Raw genomic sequence first — 10673 nt, 5'->3', positions numbered from 1 at the left:
TATATATATATATATATATCATCCATATTTGCAGGTATTTGCCTTGGGCTGTTATGTGTATATGTGCACATGATAGCATCATGTACATACATGATGGCATCCTTGCTTGGAAAGCACTTAGGATCCAGCGCCAGAATCATGAACTCTTCACACAGTGCCAACCATGAACTTAGAGTACCTGTCAGTGAGTTTCACTATAATTCTGGACATGCCAGGTTGAGAGAAGAATTTACAGGAAACGTGAATCTCAAAATGCTTTTATTTTTCCTTAGAGACAAGTTCTTACTAGTCTAAGCTGGCCTTGTGTCATGTAGCTGAGGCCGGACTTGTACATCTGACCACCCTGCTTCCACCTCCTGAGGGTTGGATTACAGGCATGCACCACCAAGCCCAGATGGTACTGGAGGAGACTGAACCAGGGCCTTGTGTACGCTGGTCAAGCATGTCACCGAGTTACATGTCCGGCCACTGAGAACTTAAAAATAATGGTGATAATAACAATAAAATAGGAACACAAACATCTTTTATTGTATCTGGAGGAAGGAGTTTAATCACAAGGAAAGGTAAGCACTGGAGTAAAAAGCGGTTTAGGAATGATCTAGGATAAAAAGGAAAAACGCGATAGCAGAGGAAGGAAGGCAGAAATGGACCATGCAGAATAAATAACCAGGGCAGAGCTTTTTAGAGACCAAAGGACACATCAAAGAAAAATAGAGCACTCCCACAAGGGTGTTAAAGACGGAAAAGAGCCAAGGAGGGCCGTGGGCTTTTTTTTTTTTAAAAGGGGGTGAATAAGTAGTGGTGTATGTTGGCAAAAAGACGTGAGGAGATGAGAGGAAGGAGAAAATTTATAGCAGAGGAAGTTGGTGTGGAGTTTTCCTCTCAAGAAGTCCAGCAGAGCAAAGAAGAAATAAAGCCTGGGCCACTGGGAAGGAGGCAGGGCCGGGGCTGGAACACCACGGGACAAAGCAACAGGGCTCCAAAGAGGACATTTTCTTCTTTTCACTAACTGACCTAGTTTTCTTGTTTCGGACCAAAGACAACTGCAGTGTTTAGTGCTCTTTAGGCTGAGAAGATCCTCACCCTTGCAATGCCTTTGGTGCAAGAGCACACAAATTAGAAGGATTGAGATAGAGCATGTCAGTGTGAGACAAACAAATCCATTTGAAGTCAGAGTCAGTGGCTGCGTTGCAGAAACGCTACTGAGTTAGACAGCTGTCTTCCTCTTACCCATCACAGAGCAAACACAGAAACTCACAGTGGCTACCAGTTCCCACTAGACAGTCGGTACCCAGCACACACAACAGGATTGGGACCCGCTTTTTTTTTTGCATACTGGAATTCAATATCCCATCCTAAGGAACCATTTACTTAGGTCAGAATACATAGGACAGGCTAAATAAAGGGCTGTGGAGGAAAAGTTAAGGTTAAAAATAAAGACAATTAAATAAAGGAAAGGGAAGCAGAAGTGTGTTGCTGATAAGAACCAAGACGGATACGCAGAATTCAGTGCAGTCCAGAAGCCGCAGGAGTCTCAGATCAGAAAAGGAAAACATTCAACATTGTAGTCAGCTTTCTCTTTCTTTCCTCTTTCTGTCCTGGAATTCACCAGCTTAAGAGGAGCTTCCTGCCTCAGCCACCCCATCCCAAGTAATGAGAGCACAGACATAAACCACTAGGTTTGGCAATCTAATTTTTCCTCCCAAGACAGGGTTTCTTTGTGTATCTCTGGCTGTCATGGAACTAGCTCTTGTAGACCAGGCTGGCTTCAAACTCACAGAGATCCGCTTGCCTCTGTCTCCCTGAGTGCTGCCACCACCGCCCGGCTATAACTAACCTTTCAGAATGTTTTAAGGTTTATTCATGTGAATGAGTGTCTTCCATCCATGTATGTACGTGAACAATGAGTATAGTATGCTGGGTGCCCCAAATCAGAAAAGGGTGTGGTGTCAGATGCCCTGGTACTGGGATTACGAATGGTTATGAACAAGCATGTGGGTGCTGGGAATCAAACCCAGGTCTTCAAGTATAAATGCTCTTAAACCCTAAGTCATCTCTCCAGACCCCATAAAACTAATCCTAGTGACCTAAGTGTCAGTTTTAAATCAAACACATGACATTGATTTTCAACTTTTATTCAAGATTTTGTTTTAAAATTCAGTAAGAACAAATTGTTTTTTAAGATAGGGTCTCGCTCTGTAGCCCAGGTTGGCCTCATGCTAGTAGCAACCCTCCTGAGATTTCTCCGTGCGCTGGTGACTACAGCAGACAGAGATGGCTTCGTTTTCACACCCTTCACTACCTTTGCCACACCGGCCAACACGATGTCCCAGTCCACCCGAGAAATCCACACATCATTTTTCCATAACAGCAAGCCTTTTCAGAACCAAGAACTACTGCAAAGACACAGTTCACTCAACTCTCCACACTCGCTGAAGCCCGTCCTTCACAGAGGCCTCTGGACAGACACCTCTGGCCCAGAATACCCCACTGCTGGGATGCTGGATGCTTTGTTCTCAGAAGCTTAACCCAGGTGAGCCGTACCACCTGCCTCCCAGTTTTCCTGGATCTGCTCTCTCTAGGAAGCCTTTGGAGGATCTTTCCTCTGCCTCTCCCCTCAAGTTTCCCAGGGGCTCTACCCTGCCTGGCTGTCTCTATTCAGAGACAAGCTGTGAACTTAGGGGCTTTGCATTTCACACTGTGGGGCCAGCTGGGCAGACAACCCCTTCCATGATTTCTTTGGGCTCTTTCAAGAATCTCCCTACCCCGGGTTAGGTCCTCAAATCTCCCAGAGCCATGATCTTCAAAGGCCATGCTCTGTACCTTCTGGGCAAAGTGGCAGCGCTGGGGTGACTCAGCCCCGGAATGTGCTCACTTCCTCATTCTGCGCACCTGCCTGCACTGCTGGAACACAGCCTGGCCCACCTCCAGCGGATGTTTTCCTTGTCCCTGCACAGGCGGCCTGTTCCAACTCCCACCCTGTCCCTTGCTCCAAAGGCTGCTCTCCAAGGACTCAGCGGGCTGGACGTAAGCCACTGATACCCCTATACATTTACCGCAGTGCCCAGGCCATCGATCAGTTCTACACTGCTCCGCAACCTCAGAAAGTAGTCCTGCTCAGCTCCAGCCTCCTTCCTGACGCTCTCACAGCATATACTTGCTTCATCTGCATTCCAGGGGGCTAATCCTCCCTTCTAATGCAGTGTGGCTCACACACCAGTGCCCACCAGGTCCACTTCCAGCATCTCCACTGCCTCCAGGGTCTCTAGCTTCCCACTCGCTAGTCTGTAGTGTGTGCAGAAGATAGCCTACACTCAGCCTTCAGGTGGGTTCCCGCAAAGCAGAGGAAGAGCTAACTAATAACCAGACTGCTAAACCCTGTGCTTGTTTGATGTCTTCTAATCCCTTCTCCAGCCAAGATGTCAGGGAGTCAAGGCCACGGCCCCTACACAGGAGCCTACCTGGGTATACCCTAAGTTTTCCTTTGTTTTTGTCCTGACAGCATTTCTAAAAGGGAATCTTGTTTTCTTTCACTCAATTTGTGGGTGGGTGGGGTGGGGAACCTAGGACATGGAGAGGGTAGGCAAGCACTCTATCACTGACCTGCATCCCAAAGGTATCTTGGAGGAAGACAGCTAAGGAATTAGAGGGGCACTGACAGTGGCTGCTGGATGAAGAGATGGCAGGCAGGGTGGCTTCTACAAAAGCCTGCCAGAAGTCAGATCTGCTGTACGAGGGGATGGAGTAAAGCTTGGCTGCATGGGACTACAGGCTTGAAGGAAAACCAGAGCCAATGTCCTATGAGCAGGAGAGGGGACAGCAGCGGGGCCTCTGAAATGTGGAGAAGTAAAAAGTAAAGAGGACCAGTTAGATCAGGGCCTTAGTAATCGATAAACTATTATCACAAGTGTCACAGTGGAGACTTGAAAGTAATCCACATGAGGGGACGAGGAAAAAAAGAGGGTCAGGATCAAATAAGAGAAAGCAGAGTCCTGAGGCTAGTGGGAGGGTAAGGAGATTCCTCTTCCCAAGGTACTGAAGTGGGAAAAGCAGCTCAAGCCAGGTGTGAGGAACTCCAGGTGTTAACGACTGGAACCAAAATACTCACAGGGCCACATCTGCTTTCTAAGCAGGCAGTAGGGTACCTCAGAGCACAAATGTGGTCTGGAGAGACACTCACAACAGCAGACCTCAGCTGTGCAAGCTGCTTACTGTCCTCCAGAGAGTGCACCAGCACTTTGTCTCTGAGCTTTAGCCTCAAGAAGAGGCTATTTGCTGAGGGTCACGGGCCAAAGACGCTACTAGGAACATCCCATGTGCTATCTCACGATGAGCCCATGAGCTGGCAATGCACAGATGAAAAGAAAGGATGACAGAGGGGAAGTAACTTGTGCGAGGTCAGATGGCTAGTAAAGAGTCACCACCTGAATCTCCAGAGCCTGCAAAACTCAAAGGATGCCAAAGGCGAAAGCCCACGAGGCCTTGTTCCATTGTGAGGGAGGGCACATCTCTGTAGAAGGGGGATGATCTGTTGGGGTACTTGGAAGAGATGCTTCTCTTTGAGGGAGGGCATTACCAGGGATGGGGCAATCTTGTAGCTGCTGCCCACTGGGTATAAAAACAACGGAAAGTTTACCTTTGGGGTGCCCATGGGTGAACCCCTCTCCCCATAATGCTGAGGATAGTCACTTCTCAGATGCACCAGGGAAACCCTGCCCCCACCCCCGCCCCAGGAACTGAAGGAAACATGCCCTCCACTCCAGGTGCCTGCCCGCTCTCCTGGAGCCTCTGGCAGCTGCACCCTGCTGCAGCTCCTTGGTTTGGCTGGGGCACAGGATTAGCCATCCCCAGGAAATGCCTCCCTCCGGTCCAGGCAAGGATCCCAGCACACACACCCCTGGTGGTGGTGGAGGGAGGGTTGATGGAATGCTTCCTCTCTGCAGGTCAAGGAGATCTGGGGACCACCTGGGGCCTTCAACCCTCCCCCTCCCAGCTGGGCAAGTGCCCAGTCCAGTGCCCCTTCCATGGCCACCTCCCTCCTCCTAGCTGTGGGGACATGAATCAGCTCTCACAGCTTGTTAAAAGCAGGACCTCTTGTTTTCATGCCCTCACCTCAGGAAACAGAGCGACAGCCTGTCCAGCTCTGCTCAGCAGGGGGCCAGGGTCCTCACTTTATAAACATCCCCAGCCTGTAAGAGCAGAGGGCACTGGCATGGTATGAGACAGAGCCCAAGGAGAGAGACACTCAGGAGTCAAGGAGCAAGGCAAGAAAAGCAAGGGGATAAGGCCAGAGGAATCTGAACAAAAGCCAGGCAGGGTCTGAGAGAGCTGAGCTACAGGAATGGCTCTAAGGATGCTCTGGGCTGGACAGGACAAGGGGATCCTGGGAGGCTGGAGGATCATCTGCTTGGTGGTGTCTCTGCTCCTGCAGCACCCAGGAGTTAACAGCAAGTGTTACTTCCAAGCTCAAGGTAAGGTGGACTGCTTGATGCTTAAGGGAAAGATGAGGGGGTGGCGACAGCTCAGAGATGACCCTGTTAGAATATATATAATATATATATATACATTCAGTCCTCCAACCTGTGACACAGGAGGGATGAGATGGCTAGTATGCCATCTCCCATCCTAGACCAGAGACTGCTGCCGACACGCAGTTTTCACCTACCAACTGACCAGTTCTCATCCTTCCCTAGCTCCCTGCCACTACGACGGGAAATACTTCACTCTGGGTGAATCCTGGCTCCGCAAGGACTGCTTCCATTGCACCTGTCTGCACCCCGTGGGTGTGGGCTGCTGTGACACGTAAGTGACCCAGAGGGAGGACGGTCGGGGAGGAACTAAGTTCTCTGAGGCAAGAATAAACAGGAGAGCATCATGCGACCACAGAGGTGAAGGCACCAAGGAGGAAGGGGAGTTGAGGTAGATCTGGAGGGAAATCCTCCTGCTTAGGAAACTAAAAAGTCCTTATATAGAGAGCTGAGCTGCAGAGTTTGGGGGACATTAGAAGATACCGGGGGACAACTATGAGAGGGGAGGGCACTCCATAAAGGTGGCTTTTCACTGTACCGACTCCCAATCTTTGGTTTTCTAGGTCTCAGCATCCCATTGACTTCCCCGCTGAGTGTGAAGTGCGCCAGGAAGCAGGAACCTGTCGGTTTTCTCTGGTGCAAAAATCTGACCCTCGGCTGCCCTGCAAAGGGGGAGGACCCGACCTAGAATGGGGCTCAGCTAACACCCCTGTTCCTAGAGCTCCTGCTCCTCACTCCAGCTAAAGGATCACCCATCTGCTGACTGCCCATTGCTGCTGCCACACCCAGGGAAACCACTAGCAGCTGCCCGTTTACTCTGAATAAATAAATCAATGCCACAGCTGAAAGCCTGGTTCTCATCGCTGTGCCGCAGGGCCCCAGGTGGGAAAAGCGGGCCCCACCGGATCCAGCTGTTGAGTTTTCAATGTCTTGAAGAAACTAGTGCCATGGTGGGCATATGGGCCACCTTCAGATAGTTATACTGCTGGTGCTGGGGCCTGGGGCAGCATATGAGACCAGGGTGGGGCTCGTAGGAAGCACTTTGATGGGGAGGTCCCAGCTGAAGGTGTCTACAGGCACCTGCTCAGGCCCCGTCCAGGTCGCAGGTTCAGGCTGCTCCAATGGGGGCAGAAGAACCAATCCTGGTTCCCGGGATGTTACAAACTCAAAATGCAGTCGCCACTTCAAGGACACTGTAAAAGGAAAAGACGGAGAGAGCTACTTTAAAACGGTGGCTTTCAACCTGTGGGTCACAACCCCTATGGGCCACAGGACCCTTCACAGGGTTCCCTAAGACCACCAGAAAAGAGAGATATTTATTTACACTACCATTCATAACAGTAGCAAAGTTAGTTATGAAGTAGTAATAAAGACAATTTTATGGTTGGGGGGTCAGCACAGCATGAGGAACTGTATTAAAGGGGCACAGCATTAAGAAGGTTGAGAACCACTGCTCTAAAACAGGTGTGGTGGCACATGCCCGTAATTCCAGTATTTGGTGAAGGCAGGAAACCAGAAGCTCAGGGTCAGTTTGATGCCAGCTGGGAGACTACATGAGACCCTAATATCAAAAAAAGAGCAAGCAAGTGGCAGGTAGTAAAGTCAGTGACAGGATGTGCCAGTAAACTAAAAAACCCGAAACTAGGACCCATCATGATGGCTCAGCAGGTTAAGGGGACTTGCCACCAAGGCTGCCGACCTAAATCGGATCCCCAGGACCAACTCCAGAAAGTTGTCCTCTGACCTCCACACACGTGCTGTGGTGCATATGCCCAGACACACACACAAAAGAAAATGAATGAATTTAAAATTCTCTGACTGGGTGTAATGGTGCATGCCTTTCATTCCATTGCTCAGGAAGAGGAGACTTAAGCAGGTGGATCTCTATGAGTTTGAGGCCAACATGGTTTACATGATGAACTCCAGGCCAGCCAGAGGTACTATGAGTCCCTCTCTTAAAAAAAAAAAACAAAACAGGCAGGCAGTGCAGTCTAGTCTACAGAGTTAGTTCCAGGTGAAACAAAGAAACCCAGCTTCAGAAAACAATTTTTTAAAAAAAGAAAAGAAAGAAAAAACAGATTGTATCCATGCAGGAGCTTTGATCAAACACTTTATTTCTAAGGAACCTGGTGTGTTAATATGTTACCCAGAGATGCCATTAAGGATAGCAATGTCAACTACCTAGCAACCCAAGGTCAGGATAGTCAAGACTAGGTAGCTTAAAATAAATGTGCTAAGAAGCCAGAGATCAGTGCATCTCAGGGCAGGAACAGTGCTTTATAAAGCTGTTAAGAGTTTAGGGGTCGGCACATCTAAATAACAGAAGGTCCGTGGAAAGATGTAAGAAAATACGAAGGGCTGGGCTGGATGTGGGCATGCATGTCACACGGGAGTTTTAGGATCATTACACTTCCCGAAGCCCAGCATTTACTTCCCCTACTCCTTTCTCCAGTAACGGTCGGGTTCTCACCGATGGCAGTGCAGAAGCCAGGGGTAGAGCAAAGAGGGATGGGGAGGGAGAAGCTGGTTCTAGTTGTATGGAGGCAGGACTCCTGGTGCCGGGCGTGCGTCACGTGGGACACCGAAGGGGCAACACCTGTCCCCCGGCGCCGCTGGTATTCAGGCTGTACACGCTCCTCAGTCTGCAAGCTTACTGAAAACTGGGAGCAAGAAGAGAAACGTATACCAGCAGGCATTTGGAAATCTGGACTGCAGGTGAGTGGCTGCCCTGAGGAACCCCAATTTCCACTTCTACAAACCACCCCTCTCTATGCAGGCCCCTCTTTCACCCTAGCCCTTCAGGACGAGCACAACAAAGCTGTTCCTTTCTCACCTGCAAACAGGCTACAGTTCCTTCCCCTAAGTTTAAGGTCCCCACCACATCCTCGCCGAGTCTGTACACAGATTTGAAGATACCAAATGTCCCAACTTTCCCTTGGCCATCACTGATATTGTATAGATCTGGGGAGAACAGATACCAGAAGGTTACAGTTTACACTGGGGAATATCTAGGAATGAGTCTCAGAAGCCAGAACACGAGACTTTTCTTTCCAATGGGGGCAAGATATTAGTGGACCATGAAGGGATGTGGTAGACAGGAGACTTTTCAGACAGGGACACACTGAGGGAAAAGTTGGATCAGGGCAATTATGAAAGGATTCTCACGGAGGCTGCGGCAGGAGGTGGCAGCCATGAGGCGCTCCCCAGCCAGCTCGGCTAGCCATGAATCCTTCTTGCCGCTTTCGTCCTCCTCTAAGAAGGGACTGGTTGGAGCCACCGCCTCATCCTGGGGAAAGTGGACATCCTGAAGACCTAGACAGAATTGAGCAGAGGTAATGCCGGGAGGGAACAGAGACATAAACAGACACTGGGTTTGAGAGTCTGACCTGCAGAGGCTGAAGGTCTCAGCTTACTCCCCACCTCATCCCCAGCACTGTCCCTAACACCAGGAGTCTCTGCAGGTCCCCTTGGACTATGCTCTGTAAGCCTCCACCCCACCCCTTCCCCCTAGGAACCTGGCTCACCAGTCAGCACAAGAACTCTCAAAGGGACCCGGAGTAAAGTGATGGGCGAGTTGACACGCTGGCAGCCAATGGTCAATTTGTAGACGTACTTGACTGACTGACCCCGAAAGGAAGGTGGTCCCTCTGTGGGCAGCACTTCGCTGTAGGAGTCTGGGGGTGGGGGGAAACAGCAGTCAGGATAGCTGGAGGCCGTCAGAGTCCCCCCTCCAGGGAACTGAGAAGGCAGTTCTGGGCTGGGGGACAACCACTCACATGATTTGGATTCGCCAGGGTCTAGCCTCAAGTCACAAAACAGAATTTTTGGTGGAGTAGAAAGGATACACTGACCCCTCTCACCTATGGAAAGTAAGAAAGAGTGCAATGAAATGACTCTGTTGTCCATTGTTGACCAGGGTCACACAGCAAGGGGAGGCAGGGTCAGTCTCATAGCCCCAAATCAGTAAATTATCTTCCCCTCCACTCCTGATGCATTGGTAACTGCATCATACAAGAGCAACTTAACTCTACCCCTGGGTGACACAGACTTCCCCTCCCTCCAAGACAAATACTCTGTCTCTAACCTCGGTGTGGCAGAAAGACAGTCTGGCTGTCAGGCTGGACATCTGGCTGACTAGAGTCCGGGGGTGGTAGGGCTACTCGACTCTCACTGGCATGGAACTGGCAGTGGATCTGGGCACTGGCCCAGGCCAGAGCCTCACTGTGGAAAAGGAAAAAGAAGGGATGAGAAGATAGACTTCACAAATGCTTTCCCTCCGATACTGCCTGACAAGATCACCAATGTGAAACCATTGCACAATGCAAAGCGCAACAAGTTCAAAGAGGGAGGAGGAAAGGTGGGTAGGGACCATGTCATCCACCCTTCAACGAGCAAGGAGGAAGTAGGTGGTGATGGTAGTGTAGTTACAGGATAACCAAAGCTCTGATTTAGAAGGAGCGAGCGATACCAGGCTTCCTCCCGGAGGGGCCGCCACCTTCAGTACCAGCATCCCCACCTGGATGCAGAAGTGGCGGTCGGGGGCAGGGGATTAGTGACAGTCACTAAACATTCCAGAGCCTCCCCAGCCAGAAATACAGGACCTCGACTCAGTTCAGCCACCACTTCAATCATGGCAGCTCCAAAAACAAATCTAGAAGGAAACACAAAGTGCCAGAAGTCAGTACAAGGTGAAAAGAGGAAGGAGTGTCTAGGACTTAGGGTTATGTCTAGATCTGGGTCCCAGGGGCAAGAAGTAGGGGTTTTCAAGTTTCGGTGCGGGTGGGAAGAGCTGAGATTTGGGGAGCTGGCGACAGATTCTGACTCCGTACTGCCTGCGTGAGGGCGTCGCTCTAGTCCCAGACCTCTCCGCCTCTCGAGTCGAGCTAGGCCCCCTGCGCCGCCACCCACAGGCTCTCAGGCCTGCCTTTGCCTTTGTCTCCGCTCCCCTCGAGGCTCCACATCCTAGCTCAGGACACCGCTGCGCGCCACGTCTCAGGATACAAACGCGGACTCCTAGATGGAGGTCCTCACCTGCCCGCCCCTCCGAGACCGGCTCGGAGATCGGTGGCGTCCACGGTGTCAGCGGCGCGGCAGAGGCGGGACTTCCTTTGTCACACTGCAGGGTTGAGGCGCCCCTTCCGGTCC

At 50.7% G+C, this 10673-nt stretch overlaps 2 protein-coding genes across 3 annotated transcripts; one reads left to right on the top strand and one right to left on the bottom strand.

Annotated features, from left to right (window-relative positions):
- Positions 1-5009: 5009 nt before the first annotated feature.
- Msmp (microseminoprotein, prostate associated) lies at positions 5010-6272 on the top strand. Its single transcript, XM_005362091.2, has 3 exons — positions 5010-5471; positions 5694-5802; positions 6092-6272. The coding sequence occupies exons 1-3, from the start codon at positions 5342-5344 to the stop codon at positions 6270-6272; spliced, it is 420 nt and encodes a 139-aa protein (XP_005362148.1). The 5' UTR covers positions 5010-5341.
- Rgp1 (RGP1 homolog, RAB6A GEF complex partner 1) lies at positions 5802-10627 on the bottom strand. 2 transcript variants are annotated; one of them, XM_005362092.2, is made up of 9 exons: positions 10560-10627; positions 10045-10179; positions 9613-9749; positions 9305-9388; positions 9053-9202; positions 8694-8840; positions 8362-8489; positions 7999-8188; positions 5802-6721 (listed from the first exon to the last, which is right to left on the bottom strand). In XM_005362092.2, exons 2-9 carry the CDS (start codon positions 10158-10160, stop codon positions 6498-6500), a joined length of 1176 nt encoding a protein of 391 aa, XP_005362149.1. In that variant the 5' UTR covers positions 10161-10179; positions 10560-10627; the 3' UTR covers positions 5802-6497. The 2 variants fall into 2 exon arrangements, with proteins under 2 accessions (XP_005362149.1, XP_026642380.1); XM_026786579.1 differs by lacking the exon at positions 10560-10627 and adding an exon at positions 10358-10391.
- Between the last annotated feature and the right edge of the window lie 46 nt (positions 10628-10673).

Source organism: Microtus ochrogaster, linkage group LG5 (genome assembly GCF_000317375.1).
Source record: "Microtus ochrogaster isolate Prairie Vole_2 linkage group LG5, MicOch1.0, whole genome shotgun sequence".
Taxonomy (NCBI): domain Eukaryota; kingdom Metazoa; phylum Chordata; class Mammalia; order Rodentia; family Cricetidae; genus Microtus; species Microtus ochrogaster.
This window is presented reverse-complemented; position numbering and strand designations above follow the sequence as displayed.

Coding starts and splice junctions, on each gene's coding strand:
- Rgp1 (XM_005362092.2), bottom strand. CDS start 10,160: ATGATTGAAGTGGTGGCTGAACTGAGTCGAGGTCCTGTATTTCTGGCT. Junction 9,203..9,304: donor CCCTGGCGAATCCAAATCAT/GTGAGTGGTTGT, acceptor CCCCACCCCCAG/ACTCCTACAGCGAAGTGCTG. Junction 8,490..8,693: donor CACCTCCTGCCGCAGCCTCC/GTGAGAATCCTT, acceptor TGTTCTCCCCAG/ATCTATACAATATCAGTGAT.
- Msmp (XM_005362091.2), top strand. CDS start 5,342: ATGGCTCTAAGGATGCTCTGGGCTGGACAGGACAAGGGGATCCTGGGA. Junction 5,472..5,693: donor GTGTTACTTCCAAGCTCAAG/GTAAGGTGGACT, acceptor ATCCTTCCCTAG/CTCCCTGCCACTACGACGGG. Junction 5,803..6,091: donor GGTGTGGGCTGCTGTGACAC/GTAAGTGACCCA, acceptor TTGGTTTTCTAG/GTCTCAGCATCCCATTGACT.